Below are 16,291 nucleotides of genomic sequence, written 5' to 3'. Positions count from 1 at the left end.
CCTCCGAAGCTGCCCCCAACTTCCCCGCCACCTGGACCCCTCGATATCAAAAAGAATTAACTCTGGTACCGGCCTGGCCGCAAGGGTAACCCCCCCCCCCACACTACCTCTGGGAGGCAAGGCTCCAACCTTAACGGCAACACCTTGGCCAATAACGTGGCGTCCACATTTAACAGGGAGATTGCACGATACGTCCCACAATCTCTGGGATCTTTGAACTTCTTTGAGATGGACGCATGCCCAAGTGTCCCTAGAAGGGTGCCCTGCGCAAAGGAATACCTGAACATACCCAACAACAGTGGACTCAACTGATCCGAAAACTCCTTTAAAATTCTACCGGGAACCCATCTGGCCCTGGTGCCTTTGCTGCATCCTCTGGCAGCTTCAACCTATACAACCTCTCATAAAAGGCCCTATGCACCCCATTCACCTACTCGGGAGCAGAGATCATCCGCCCTCCAGATCCCTAACCTGAACAGTCTCCCTGTCTGCCTTCTTACTCCTCAGTTGATGCGCCAAAAGACGACTGGCTTTCTGCCCATACTCATACACTGCCGTATTCGCCCGCCTCAATTACCGCATCCCCCCTGTCCATGGACAGCCAGTCAAACTGCATTTGGCTGGGCTCCTGGCCTGCGCACTGCTAGATCCGGCGATGTGTGCGCGCAACGGCCGGCATTCTTGAGTGCTGGCCATGGTTGGCATTTTTAAAAGCCAGTCGCAGCCCTTAGTTCACCTCTTCCCGCGACAGGAAACCGTGACTGATTGCTCTGCAGCCCTCACGACACCCGCGTGCAACTCATCTGTGGGTTGCGACCCCGAGTGGCTTAGGGGATTGAAGCAGTTTTGTTCCTTCTAGTTTGAAGCAGTGCTGGAGTGGCACTTATCTATTCCATTCAGCAGTCCTCACTACCCATCAGTACTGGGTTTCCTGAGGCTGAGCTGGTGGAGATAAAGCAGAATGGAGATGCAGGGTGTGATCTTCCGACCGCATTGCGTGGGCGCAAAAACAAGCGTGCCGGTTAGATTGCAGGGGAGGCCTAAATCGAGAACAATGTGGTGCGCCGATAGGTTTCCGATCTAAACAGCCCGCAACTTTTGGCGAGATTTGGATCCCGCTGCGATGTGGCGAAAAACCAGTAATCACCAATTAAGACCAATCTCCAATCCACTATCTGAAAGGACCCTGTATCGAACGGCCTCCCGTGATCTAAGTTTTCATTTCATTTCATTTCACAACCCAAAGATGTGCAGGGTAGGTGGATTGGCCAAGCTAATTTGCTGCTTAATTGGAAAAAATTAATTGGGTACTTTAAATTTATAAAAAAAAGAAAAAAAAAGAACACCCAAGAGCTGGGTGTCAGCACTGGGGACACCCCTGCGTCAAGGTGGGGAGGGAACCAGTGCCCGGTGCAGAGGATGTTACCAGCAGGTGTCTAGGGTACAGGTTCTGGCCCAGGAGCCACCACTGCGGTGCGTTTGCAAGGCATCCCTGAGAGATGGCAGGGGATGTGTGGGTGAGGGATGCTGGGGGGATGCCTCGGCAAAACCCACCTGAGACTGGGGTATGCATGCAGCGCCTCAGAAAGGTCCACCTGTGTCAAGAACACATACCCTAGCGACTTGGACATGCTGTCGATGGGCTCAGCCATGGCCGTCACTGACTGAGCTACGCCTTGGACACCAGCACTCGTGGTGCTGACGTCATGTTTCAGGCTCTCCATTGCGGTCGCCCCCTAGCAGTGTAGGCCTTGGCGCCACGCATTGCTGGCGCTGTCTCCTGCGCCCATAGCCTTTGGGATTCCTCCAATCGGTTATGGACCCACTGGAATGTCGCTGGCTCTCCCTCTGAATCTCACGGCCACACCCTAGCGACTACATTAGCTCCTGGTCCAGAGTCTCAGCATCTGACTGGGACACAGCCAGGTCCTGGAATACAGCAGACCTCTGACTGCTGTCTCCCCTGGACGGTCCTGCCTCCACCTGATGGGCATCTGCAACTGTGTAGTGCTCACCAGATTGTGCCCCAGAAGCTCGTACACCACTTTCGTCCACCGAGGTGTGTGCCTCTGCGCTGGTGGAGGGTGTGAAACATAGATGGTTGGATTGTCAGAGCTCTCCTCCGAGGTGTTCTCTTGGACGGCAGACCCTGTCTGTTGTGAGCCAACTTCTCCTCCAGGAACACAAAGGGGGCATTGTGAGCTGCACATTCATGCATTGCAGATGGGGGTGGGGGCATGGCGGGAGACAAGTGGATGTATCACTGGGCATGGGTGTTGGATGCGAGGATGTGGGGGTGGGGGTAGTCCCAGGCACAGGGTTGTTGGGTGGGCGGTGTAAATCAGGTAGGACCGGTGGCATAGGGACTGGTGCTAACTCACCCGTGCGGCCCGGTGGAGGTTGTTGAGCTTCTTACAGCACTGGGTGGCAGCCCTTCTGGTGATACTCCTGGAGCTGACGGCTGCTGCCACTGTCTCCCAGGTGGTACTGGCTGACTTGTGACTGACCCTCAGACCCCTTTGGGGGAACGGGGTATCCTGTCTGGACACTACCATGTCCGTCAGTCTGGCCAGGTCAGCATCTCTGAATTGTGGAGCTGGTCTGGGCGGTGGCATGGCTGCTTGCGGCCTGGGGTTTGCTCTGTAGGGTCGGTTTACGTGCTGCACCCCTCGTTAGTGGGGGGGCTGCTGGACACAGTCTCGGCGAATCAGCCGGCGGGCCTGTCATTAGCGGTGTGAAGCCCTTGGGCATCATTAAATGCACCAATTAACGTTAGATACCGTTGACGGCCTCGCCTGGTTCGCCTTGGGAAACATCTGGCGGTTGCCCCTCGCAACACACTTAGAATGAAATCGGTTAGATAGCACCCACAATCTGAGATTTACAGCATCATTAAAATGCCTACATGGGGGTTCAGCCTTCTGAAAGCAGATTTGTTACCCTTCCCTTCCCTTGTGCAAACCAGAAGTGGTCAGGCTCATGGGGGGTTGAGGTCGTGCTTCAATTTTTTAACATTTTAACTTCCCACCGTTTTAGGGGTTAAAATTACCCCGAGTATCTGAAAGGATAGGTTAATATTGATAGATCGAACCAAGACTTTTGATCAGAATTTCTTTTCATTTAACGATGGAAAAATAGTTTTTTGCATGAATCCATCATGCTTTTCTATTGTCTGATTATCTTCAACCTTGGCTCAGTCGCAGCACTGTTGCCTTTGAATTGGAAGGTAATGGATTCAAGACGTAGCCAGGATTTCAGCATGTAATCTAGGCTTTGTTCCAGTACAGTCCTGAGGGAGAGGTATATTGCTGATGATTCCCATTTTTCAAAGGAGAGGTTCTACTCCAAGTCATTCACCATTCTGACTTGGAAATATATCACCGTTCCTTCACTGTCACTGGGTAAAAATCTTGGAATTCCCTTTGTAACAGCACTGTGGGTGCACAGTTCAAGAAGGCAGCTCACCATCACCTTCTGAAGGGCAGTTAGGGATGGACAATAAATGCTGACCTAACCAGCGATGCCCACATCCCAAAAATGAATTAAATTTTTTTTTTTAATGGAGGCCACATTTGCCCTTCTATATGGATGTAAAAAGTTAGGGAAGTTTCTCCGGTGACCTGGCCAAAGAACCTTCTTCAACAAACGTCATTCTAAGCAGATCATCTGGTCATTTATCCCAGAGTTGGATGTAACACCATAGTGTGCCCAAATTAGCTACTATGCTTCCCGCCTTTACACTTTAGAACAGTGGTATTGTTCTGAATATGACATTTCATGGTTTTATGTTTTAGGAATATAACTTTGAGTTTAAGGATTGACATTTTTACATGCATGAGAAATGAAAAAGCACCTGGTGAGAAGCTGGTAATCAAACCTTCAATAATTGCAGTTCTAAGGGTGGCTTACGTTTATTTAATTAGGTTAATGTTGTAAGTGGGAAAACCTAAACAATGGGTGACCCCCTTTAATAATAATAATAATAATAACCTTTTATTGTCACAAGTATGGATCTACTGTGAAAAGCCCCTAGTCGCCACATTCCGACACCTGTTGGGGTAAGCTGGTACGGGAATTGAAACCGCGCTGCTGGCCTGGTTCTGCATCGCAAACCAGCTATCTAGCCCACTGAGCTAAACCAGCTCCTGTTAAGTTTCTTGGTGGAGATGAGGTGTCTGCCACTGTCTCCATAATGAGTTTAAATTATTCCTAAGGTTTTCAAAACAAAGATTTAGTAGACCATGAAGGAGTCCACACCGAGTCGTAAAATGAAATACAGTTTTATTACAATAACTATTACTTACACAGCTTGAAATATCCCAACCGGGTCTCTCCTGATGTCAGTACTCAAACTGGCTGACTTTATATAGAAGTTTTGGTATGCATGGTTTAGGTTTCCCCGCCCCCTTTAACGGGGAAACTCTGATCTGGTGAAGCTCACGGGGAGATTAATCATTGCTACTTCGTAAGTTATGACGAAAGGGAAATTTGGGTACTGTAGATAATCAGTTTAAATCTCTATCCCAGGTATCCCACATTACCACGGGTTAGACTGCAAGTAAGTTTTTTGTGGGGAGAGTTTTCTAACAAAAACTTGAAAATAGCTTTGAGAGAAGCAGAGAGAGAAATCTGCTAGGAGGTCTGGATCTGGAGCAGGGATTATCAGAAACCAAGGATGTTAGACCATAAGACATAGGAGCAAAATTAGGCCACTCGGCCCATCGGGTCTGCTCCGCCATTCAATCATGGCTGATATTTTTCTCATCCCCGTTCTCCTGCCTTCTCTCCATAATGCCTGATCCCCTTATTAATCAAGAACCTATCTATCTCTGTCTTAAAGACACTCAATGACTTTGCTCCCCCAGCCTTCTGTGGCAAAGAGTTCCACATATTCACCACCCTCTAGCTGAAGAAATTCCTCCTCATCTCTGTTTTGAAGGATCGTCCCTTTAGTCTGAGATTGTGCCCTCTGGTTTTAATTTTTCTGACAAGTGGAAACATCCTATTCACGTCCACTCTATCCAGGCCTCTCAGTCTCCTGTAAGTTTCAGTAAGATCCCCCCTCATCATTCTAAACTCCAACGAGTACTCAACCGTTCCTGGAGCCAATGTATGTCAGTGAGCACGGGAGTAACAGCTGAACAGGACTTGGTGTGGGTTAGAGCACAGGGCAGCAGCGTTTTGGATTAGCTTAAGTTCATGAAGGGGAGAGGCTGGTAGGCAGGCCAACATTAGAATATGCAAGCCCGGAGGTAAAAACATGGATCAGGGTCTCAGCAGGCATAAGGCCGAGGCAGAGGTAGAGAGGGGAGTGGTCATGGAGGTGGAAGGCGGCCATGACTGATTCCGAGTACGAAAGTCTGGGACACTAACTTGATTGAAATGAAGGAGTTTGTTCTCTGATTTTGGAGTCGGTGAGTAAGAAAGCAGTGAGGCCCGTGTTGGATACTGATGGAAGCAACCCAAGAAATCTCATAGATTGGCAAATACTATGGACACTGAGGAAGAGGCAGCAGTTTGCACCATCTACAAGATGCACTACAGAAACTTAACAAGGCTCCTTAGGTAGCACTTTGCAAAACCTCAACTGTTACCATCTGGAAGGACCAGGGTGGCAGATGCATGAGAGCACTACCACCTGGAGGTTTTGTTCCAAACCACGAACCATCCTGACTTTGAAATATATCCCGCTCCTTCACTGTCACTGAGTCTAAATTCTAAAATTTCCTCTAACAGCACTGTTGTTGGCGTACTTACACCACAGGGACTGCAGCGGTTCAGGAAGGCTGTTCACCATCCTCTCGGGGTCAATTATGGATGGGCAATAAATGCTGGCCGAGCCAATGATGCCCACATCATGTAAATAAATTGAAAACAAAATTAAAGTGAATTGACATCTGTGGCACACTTTGCTTTTGTTCCAGGAGAAGTGAAAAACTCTTAAGATCCTGTAAAAGTATAGGGAAACCTGCTGGTGGAAATTAAAATAGAATAAGCGATGTTCTGTTGAGACTTTCAGGTGTAAGTGTTTATGAAATATAGCGTTTTTAATAACATAGTCTTTTGTGTGGCAACAAGCTCCGGCTTGTTGCTACACTCATGCCACAAATCTCCTGCTCACTGCCTCTCCATTCCCCAAACTCTCTTGCTCACCGTCCCCCTCCCGTTCGCCATCCCCCTCCCGTTCGCCCACCCCCTCCCTTATTGCTCGTCTCCCCCGCCCCAACCTTGGTTTCTCCTGATTCCTTACTGTGAGTGAGGGCTTGGGATGCGGGTGGTGTGTGGAAGGGAGCGGGAGCAACTGTGAATCAGAGCTTCAAGGAAAGGAAGTGCAACTGTGAGGGTCAGCAAACAGGTTGTAGGAAAGACAAGTGTGGACCACAAGCAAATCCCACTGCTTTTGAAGTACTTCATTGGCTGCGTAGTGCTGACTGGGCCCTAAGCTCTGGAATTATTTCTCTAAATGTTTCTATCTTTCTTTCATTCCTTCTTAAAGCCTTTGACCAAGGCTTCGGTCATCTGTCCTAAAATTATGTTTGTGAGTCATGGTTTCAAACTTTGTTTGGTAACAGTCCTATGAAGCACCTTGAGAGGTGCTGAGGTAATGAAAGGTGCTATGTAATTTAAATTGTTTGTTCTTTCAGGTCGTGGTTGAACTCCAAAAGGCAGACTTTGCTGGTTCTTTGACTGATTTGGGTATGTATGAAATATGGGGTGGAAGGAAACATAATTAAACAGGAAATCAGATTAAAGTGTCAGCCATAGTTTTGTTTTAGAACTCACACCTTCTGAGTTAGAAAGTCATGGGTTCATGTCCCGTTTGAGGATTCCACTTAAGTATGGTGCGAAGGGGCTGCTTCATTTTTTTATGAGACATTGAAGTAAGGAAAGATCCCATGGCACTACTCCAAAAAAACGTTTCACATTTACGCTTCGGATGCCTTGCGAAGGTCCTGGTACACACACACATAAGCTGTAATTGACTGGGACGTTTAAACTTGTCTCTGATTTTGTCTCTGGAACTCTTCGCACTGTGTTGGGGACTTGGGCCAGATATGTGGGACTTACTTGGATACTTACCCTGGAAGTAACTTGATGATTCACCAGTGTAATTGAACTGAGCACCATAACCCATTCCCCCAATCATCCCACCAATTCTGACCCAATTTTCCCACCCAACTCTCCCACCGTGGCCTCTGCCCTGAAAGAACCCAACTACCCTTCTTGACCTGACCTGATTGCCCTGCCGACCCAAGCTGATAACTCCCAACCTAATTACTCGCTCACTCATTGAAAGATTTGAGACATTTAAAACTTCAGGCATGAGGGGCAGAAATGGCTTGCTTCTGTTCCGATATAAAAAAGAAAGACGTGCATTAATTTTGCAATTACGAAATGTCTCTGTTGTAATGTTGGAAACGTGGCAGCTAATTTGCATGCAGCACATTCCCACATACAACAGTTTGCTTCACTATCGTTGGATCAAAATCCTGCAACTTTCTGACAGCACTGTGAGTGCACCTACACCAAATGGACTGCAGAGGTTCAAGAAGGTGGATCACCAGCATCTTCTTGAGGGAAATTAAGGATTGGCAACAATTGCCAGGGCTGCCAATATCCCATGTAAGAATAAAAATTAATACCTATTTTTGTGATGTTGATTGAGGGATAAATATTGGCCACAACACCAACGATGCCTCTGCTGCTCCTCCTTGAAATAGTGCCATAGGATATTTAAAAATATTTGTATGATGCCGATATCGCTGAGAAGGCCAACAACTGTTGTCCCTCCCATATTCACCTGAGTTGGGGCTTTGGTTTAAGGGCCCAGCCAAAAGACATACATAGAAACATAAATAGAAAATAGAAGCAAGAGGAGGCCATTTGGCCCTTCGAGCCTGCGACACCATTCATTATGATCATGGCTGATCAGCACCACCCTCCGGACTCTCTCTCAGGACCGTACTCTAATGCCAACCTACAGACCTGAAGCCACAACCTTCTGAATAGGGTTCGGTCATAGGTCATAGAACATACAGTGCAGAAGGAGGCCATTCAGCCCATTGAGTCTGCATCGACCCACTTAAGCCCTCACTTCCATCCTATCCCCGTAGACCAATAACCCCATCTAACCTTTTGGGTCACTTTGGGTAATTTATCATGGCCAATCCACTAACCTGCATGTCTTTGGACTGTGGGAGGAAACCGGAGCACCCGGAGGACATCCATGCAGACACAGGGAGAACGTGCAGATTCCACACAGACAGTGCCCCAGCTGGGAATCGAACCTGGGACCCTGGTGCTGTGAAGCCACAGTGCTATCCACTTGTGCTGCCCGGTTGAGTTATACCAATTGAACCACAGGCGATACTATTACTCTGAAGTCAAAGAGAGAAAGGAGGCCAGATGGGAGAAAAATGAAAGAGGGATGAATTCAGGGTGGGGAATGGCTATGTGTACAATGGGGAAAAATGAGAAGAATAGAGGCAGCTGAATGGAATGATGTTATTTTGGGAACTTCGAAGTCCACGAATCCTTTCTACTTGTTTTTGAAAAAATATTTTTTATTTTCCTCCTTTTTCACATTTTCTTCAAAATTTACACCCACCAACAATCAACGGTAACAAATACATTGTCAATCCCCTTATCAACAACAACAATCCCATCCTCCCAGCAACCCACATGTCAACACAAACATCAAATAAAAAAGGAATCCGGAATCACCCATAGTCACCATCAACAAACACAGCGTCCCCCCTATGTTCGATGTCATCCAATTCTTGAAAGTGCATAATGAATAACGCCCATGAATTGTAGAATCCCTCCCCTCAGTTCAAACTTCACCTTCTCAAGAGTTAAGAATTCCAGCAGGTGCCCCCGCCATGCCAGGGCACAGGGTGAAGTACTCCGTTGGCCTTGTGCCCTCTACCCTTTCAGGAAAGCCCACTATCCTCCAAGTGTGCCATCTCGAGCAGTTCTCCAAATCATCGAGCTTTGCTCAAAGCCCTTTGTTAGCCTCCACCACTCTCTGCAGCTCGTTGTGAGCTGGTCGCTGTGCTGCGACATGGCCTCCTCCACTTCCATCATCTTCTCACCCTGCTCGCTCACCTGGGCCGATACCTTTGCCACAGCTACCCTCACCGGGGTGATTGTCTCCACCAACGATTTCAATGCGACCTCCATCTCCTTCCTCAACGTCTCCATGTGCCTCGCAAACTGCTTCTCCAGCTCCACAGCCATCACCTCAGTCGTCGTCTCCACCATAAGCAGTGTGGCCCCACCTTGCGGTCCAGCCTCTGCCATCTTGCCAGCACCTTTGCTGACCCTCTCACTTGATTACGAGCCCGCGCTCCCTTCCTTTTTCACCACTGGTTTTTGCAGTCCTTTTGGCATCATTTAGTGACTTTTTATCTGCCTTCCTTCAATCCTCCAAAAATTACCCCTGGGACTGGACTTCAAACCTCCTAAAAATATACCTCAAATGGGAGCCACCCAAAGTGTGACTTCCCCTCTACGTGCCGCCAATTGAAGCCCCCCCTTTTTTACTTGTTACATGCTAGAATGGGGGGAACCAAAAGAGATGGATTTCTGGTGTGTTAAATGTCTTTTAATGTTTTTTCTGTTTTTCCAGGTTTGATTCCTGGTGGGAAGATAAAATTGATCCACAGTTCTTCTATTAAAGTGAACAGGTAGATTTGAAGGGGCTAATTGCATGACGATGCTCGCTGGTCGCGAAGGCCAATCTTGTTGTATATAATCAGATATGTGCATGCCTCAGGTCTGCTGAGTCCCAAAGCGCAGATGGGCACGCCAATTTTAAACTTGCATATCCTTTCCCAAGCCTTAATTGGAACAAGCCTATTTAAAATTGAGTTGGCAAGAATGAAATTCGGTCAAAATGGTGCATTTTAATTTGTATTTTTACTGCCTCTTTATTCTGTCCAGTAGACAAGAATGAGGGTTTTTGCTCATTTTGCTTTTCAAAATAAGAAAACATGCCTTACATGTGGAGAATTAACATTTCTGAAATAATTGTTCATTTGTATCTTTGGCAATGCACCACTATATGCATTTAATTCTACCACTTTTGGAATTGATTTTGATTTGATTTGATTTATTATTATCACATGTATTAGTGTACTGTGTCCAGCATGCAAGAAACAATACTTTTCAATCAATGCATACCGTACATAGGGAAGGAAGAAGAGACTGCACAATATAATTACAGTTATAGCAAGGGGTGTAGAGAAAATATCAACTAAATACGAGGTAGAGAGAATTTAAAAGAGTTGGGATGACGTTTTAGAAGCATAGAACAAGAGTAAAAGATAGAATTATAGGGTATGCTGGGCACAACTTGCAAGACGTCGCCTTGCTCCGGCGCCATCTTGGAACATCTATTGATATTGTTCATTGGTGCTGTGTCATAAAATAGATGTTTGCTGATATCATAGAATTTACAGTGCAGAAGGAGGCCATTCGGCCCATCGAGTCTGCACCGGCTCTTGGAAAGAGCATCCTACCCAAGGTCAACACCTCCACCTTAACCCCATAACCCAGTAACCCTACCCAACACTAAGGGCAATTTTGGATACTAAGGGCAATTTAGCATGGCCAGTCCACCTAACCTACACATCTTTGGACTGTGGGAGGAAACCGGAGTACCCGGAGGAAACCCACGCACACACGGGGAGGATGTGCAGACTCCGCACAGACAGTGACCCAAGCCGGAATCAAACCTGGGACCCTGGAGCTGTGAAGCGATTGTGCTATCCACAGTGCTACAGTGCTGCCCAAAATCCTTTTAGTCTGCCCCTCTGCTTTGTGTCAGCATATGGACTAATATTCATATTACAGCAACATTTACATGGGTAGCAGTAGCTAAACAAGCATGACATGCTGAAATGGTAGTCCTGATGATGAAAGTTTTTAAATGGAAGCCATGATGTGGAGATGCCGGCGTTGGAATGAGGTGAGCACAGTAAGAAGTCTTACAACACCAGGTTAAAGTCCAACATGTTTGTTTCAAACACTAGCTTTCGGAGCACTGCTCCTTCCTCGGGTGAATAATTTTAAATGGAAGTAATCTAAAGATGGGTCTTGACGATTTCAAGTGATGGGATTGTGACTATTTCCTTTGGCAGCTTGCTCCATTGTGGGATTGTCCCTGTACTAATTGGCAATCAAAGAATCTAACTGTTCACTAGATGAGATATTTTTGATGTTTTGCTCATAGCCCACAGCCTTCGGTTCAATTTATTAATACTGTTTTACTGTTGTGTTTTGATCAGCTTTTTACCAAGGAATCTTGTGCAGTCGGGACCTCCTAAAACTCTGAGTATCAGGTTTCTGCCATCTGATCCTAATCATTTCTTTGTTGGAACAGATATTGTGAGTAGTTGTAAAAAAAAACGTTTTCCTATGAAAGCACTCTTATTTCTGCTTCCAGACAGCAGCACACCTGCTCCAGACACTCACTTTGTTTCTTTTCTTGTCCCATCGCCAATCTCTTTGCCCCTGGAAAGAAAACTCATGTCATCCAATCTCACCTTTCTTTCATCCTATCAAAGCCCTTCCTTTTGCCCTTGTCCTACTCCATCTAGCTGAAAACCTATTACATTTCTAACCTCTCCATGATAAAAGGTCAGAAACCTGAAACAACTCTGCTTCTCTCTCCACAGATGTTGCCTGACCTGCTGAGTACTTTCAACATTTTCTGTTTCTATTTAACCCACTGGGCACCACTGTTTTACTTGTGCTGCATTTTGTTGACTTTGCATTAAAAATTATTTTTAAGAAAAGAACAGATTCAAGTACAAAATATGAAAGAGAAAAATAATTTAACTTTATTTTAGTGTTAAACAAGTTAGATCATCTGGCGTTTTTGTTTTTTGTTTTATTGGTTAATTCATGGCCGCTGCACCTCCTGGAGGATCCACCACAAAGAGATTTTTATTAAAGGCATTTTGCATATTTACATGAAAATATCAGAAGATCAAACATCAACAGGAACAAAGAACACAGGCCCACAACATCCCCTGATACCAACCCTCCGACTCACACTGCCCTCTTAATTCCTCCCCGATTCTGCTCTCCTAGATGATTTTTTCTGACTCATTTACCCTGTTCACTTTTATCTGTTTCTCTTGTTGGGTTTGATCTTTAAAACAGTAATTATAAATCTGCTGGTCTGACTGTTTACTGTTCATGGAGTGAGCTGAAGATTTTCATGAATCTTGTAACTATTATTCTATGGAAATAAAATGAGGAAAAACAATGCTTTGAGATCAGTACTAATTATAGCATATTTGTCACAATCACGTCTATTCCCTTATTAGGGTCTTGTGAGTCACGGTACACGTCATGGCTTGCAGGCTGCTCCAAAGTTGTACAAACCTCAAATAAATGGTGCCAGACCAGTTCAAGTCACTTGTATTGACTTCTGTCATTTTGGAAAAACGCTGTTCCTGGTAAGGATATTATCAATAAGTATTAGAGTTGCTTAAATACATTATTCCTATTTCATTTCACATGACCGGTAACAAAGAATGATAATTTTTCTCACTCCTGTAGCATAGACATTTGTATCTCTTTCAGGTATACATGAGGCAACACATTAAGTATTGCCAATCTTTCACCATGGCTGGTGCCAGTGGAGTCGAATCCAGGCTTTCTGCCCCTAACCCTCATAGGGAAGATGATTAGGAATGGGGATTGTGACACATTTTTTCTCTTTTCCCTACTTCAAGGGTTCTGAACCCAACTTGTAGAGTGCCAGCTGTCTCATAGAACATAGAACAGTACAGCACAGAACAGGCCCTTCGGCCCTCGATGTTGTGCCGAGCAATGATCACCCTACTCAAACCCACGTATCCACCCTATACCCGTAACCCAACAACCCCACCTTAACCTTACTTTTTAGGACACTACGGGCAATTTAGCATGGCCAATCCACCTAACCCGCACATCTTTCGACTGTGGGAGGAAACCGGAGCACCCGGAGGAAACCCACGCACACACGGGGAGGACGTGCAGACTCCGCACAGACAGTGACCCAGCCGGGAATCGAACCTGGGACCCTGGAGCTGTGAAGCATTTATGCTAACCACCATGCTACCGTGCTGCCTTTTTTTTTCTTTAAAGACGCAAAGCAGCTGGCTTCAGTCTCCTTGGCCTGTGGCCAGAAAGGTCAGACGCACTTCTCATTTCCAGCTCTTCTGTTAGAAAGAAACAAGGTATTTCCTATTCATGACTTCAACCTGGTTAGATGCTGTGACACAAGCTGAATAGAAATCTGGTTCATGGGTCTCACCCCTTGAAATTATAGTGCTACCAACATTAGTGAACCTTAACATTGAAAAGCCCTATCACAATGTCAGCTAAATGATATCACACATAAATGTGGACTTTAATAATTGGATTTTCTATGATACTAGGTTGATACCATTCAGTGCATTTTGTAATGTGCTCTTATGACCTACCTGGCATTTTGATATATTGTAGTCGTCCTGTTTAGTTCATTTGGTAAAATATAAACTGAATTGTTTCTTGAATTGAAGGGTCATGATTATTACTGTACAGATGAAAATCTCCTGATAGAAATCCCATAAAGTTAGATTGTTTTGATTTATAGAATTGTAGTAGATTTATATCAAACCTCTATAGTGGGTGCATGTAAGAAATCTAGAGAGCTTGGATTAATGATATTTGACCAACATGAAGTATTTTTTTATTTTTTCATGGGATGTGGGTGTCACTGGCTGGGCCAGCATTTGTTCCCCATCCCTAACTGCCTTTGAACTGAATGGTTTGTTAAGCCATTTCAGAGGGCATTTAAGAGTCAACCACATTGCTGGGGGTCTGGAGTCGCATGTAGGCCAGACCAGGTAAAGACGGCAGATTTCCTTCCCTAAAGGACATTAGTGAACCAGATGGGTTTTTTCGACAGTGGTTAACATTAGAAAATTGCACCACCTGCCATGGCGGGATTCGAATCTGGGTCCCCAAAGCATTACCTTGAGTCTCTGAATTGCTGAGCCAGTGACAACAACTTCTTAAAAATGTATTTTATTACAAGCTTGTATCAAAACAGGTTACAGCAAATAAACACCCCGGGAAACATACTTCCCAAAAATCAACTATACAGTCTGTACAAATGTCATCCCTTTTTCATCTCTCTAAACCCCCCCCCCCCCCCCCCCCAACCACCCACACACACACACACGACAAACAGCTCCTCAAACACGGTCACAAACATCCCCCACCTTTTCTCATATGCCCCTGCAGAGCCCCTTAACTCATACTTTATCTTCTCCAACCGCAGGAAGTCGTACAGATCATCCAACCACGCTGCTACCCCCAGTGGCGATGCCGACTGCCACTCCAGCAAAATCCGCCTCCGTGCAATCAGAGAGGCGAAGGCCAAGACATCGGCCTTCCTCCTCTCCAAGAGCTCCGGCTTCTCTGAAGCCCCAAAGGATCCGGGTCCTCCTTCCACTATCCTGGCTAAGACCACGAACACTCCCGCCCGGAATCTTCCCAATTTTTCGCAACCCCAAAACGTGTGTGTGATTCGCTGGCCCCGCCCACACCTCTCTCACTCATCTGCTACCCCCTGAAAGAACCCACTCATTCTCGCCCGAGTCATATGGACCCCGTGCACCACCTTAAACTGTATCAGGCTTATCATTGCACAGGAGGAGGTCCCGTTCACCCTATGCAGTGCCTCACTCCATACTCCACAATTGATCTCCCCTCCCAGCTCCCCTTCCTATTTATCCTTGATCTTCACCACCCGCTTGCCTCCCTGCTCCCCCAGCCACTTGTATATTGACAATACTACCACGCCATCGCCTCCCCCTTTAAAGATAAGGATGTCAGAGAAAGTATAACTGTCAGTATGTAACCTTATCAAATGGGCCATTGATATTGTTTCAAAGCCAGAATGGTTTAAAAGGCCGTTGCTGCATTGCCTTACAGGTTGGGTGTTCAGATGGAACAATCAGACTGCACTCAGTGACAACAGAGCGCCCCATTATTCAGTGGAATGAAAGCACTCAGGGCAGACCAATCCGGGCTATAGCGTGGGCGCTGACACGACCTGGCATGTTTTTTGTTCTTGACAGTGCCTCTCATATTTATGTGTGGGATTTGTTGCAAAATGTTACCACACCTGCCGCAGAGGAGAGTCTTCAACCCGATAGGTAAGCCCAATGATTGCAGCAAAGCAAAAGCTGTAGCTCTCTTTCTAGTGACTAAAGCTGTGTTATGTTCTTTACATTGTTGTTTACCAAGAAGATAGATTGTGCTTGGTAGGTTCTTTTAAACCTCAAAACGCTCATACACACCCTATTGATGTATTTTGTGCTTTTTCCTCTTGAATCCCCAATCCACGAATCTCTCCCACCTATGCAGATGGATTATGTTGGGAGATGGGGAGGGTGAGGTGGTTTCGTGAAAAAGGGTTAATATCAAAGTCTCAACGTTTCCAATTTATTTTAAAAGATCACATAGGTAAGGGGGAAGATTTTCCCTGTGTGATTCAAGACTCCACTGCCCCGCTCAAATGGGGGTCAGAAGCCTGTACTGTATGCGCTGAGCCACTCAGCTGTGATTTTCCTCACGTTGGCCAATTAATGGCGAGAGGGCAGAGGGCATGCTCACTATCCAATTAAGGGCAGCAGGTGGGCTTTCAAAGCTAGAGAACAAATAGCTTGGAAGAAGCAGCATGGTCGGCCTCTCCAGATTTGAGAGGGAGGGCACCTCAAACTTTTTAAACTTTGTAATTTAAAAAAATGGTCTCAGCAGCTGGGCCACCATTCAGGTGAAGGGACAGAGGGCCCTTCACAGAGCAGGCCACAGCTTCAGCTGGAGCCAGGGTGGGCATCTAAGTCTGTTTGAATTGCTGGCCCCCTGTCAGGAAGCTGCCTCCAGGCAGTTACAGTATTACCCTGATGCCTACTGGAACCTGGCCTCCATTACTAGGCCTTTGGGGGTTCAATTGGCGAGCTGTCATTTGCTGCTGCCCCCTCACTCATCCCACCCTCCTGGAAAATGGATGGGGTCCGGATTCTGGGGGGGAAATTTGTTAGTGCTCTTTGGGGGGGTTTAAACTAATTCAGCAGGGGCATGGGAACCTGGATTGTAGTTTTTGGGTACGGGAGATTGAGAGTATAGAGGTCAGGAGCACAGATTTGACTTTGCAGGAGGGTGCCAGTGTTCAGGTAGGGGGTTTGAAGTGTGTCTACTTCAATGCCAGGAGTATACGAAATAAGGTAGGGGAACTGGCAGC

The 16,291-nt window shown here is 46.2% G+C and overlaps 1 protein-coding gene across 5 annotated transcripts in view; it reads left to right on the top strand.

The window, feature by feature from the left end:
* dync2i1 (dynein 2 intermediate chain 1) overlaps positions 1-16,291 on the top strand; it is a 143,133-nt gene that overhangs the window by 121,771 nt on the left and 5,071 nt on the right. For all 5 annotated transcript variants that reach the window (XM_038798357.1, XM_038798356.1, XM_038798355.1 and 2 more), the window contains 5 exons: positions 6,645-6,696; positions 9,632-9,689; positions 11,292-11,391; positions 12,339-12,470; positions 14,980-15,203. In XM_038798357.1, coding sequence (XP_038654285.1) covers positions 6,645-6,696; positions 9,632-9,689; positions 11,292-11,391; positions 12,339-12,470; positions 14,980-15,203 — 566 coding nt within the window. The remainder of the gene's footprint in view (positions 1-6,644; positions 6,697-9,631; positions 9,690-11,291; positions 11,392-12,338; positions 12,471-14,979; positions 15,204-16,291) is intronic.

Source organism: Scyliorhinus canicula, chromosome 5, assembly GCF_902713615.1.
Source record: "Scyliorhinus canicula chromosome 5, sScyCan1.1, whole genome shotgun sequence".
NCBI classification, from domain to species: domain Eukaryota; kingdom Metazoa; phylum Chordata; class Chondrichthyes; order Carcharhiniformes; family Scyliorhinidae; genus Scyliorhinus; species Scyliorhinus canicula.
Note: the sequence above shows the minus strand (reverse complement) of the source record. Positions and strands in the feature narration are given on the sequence as shown.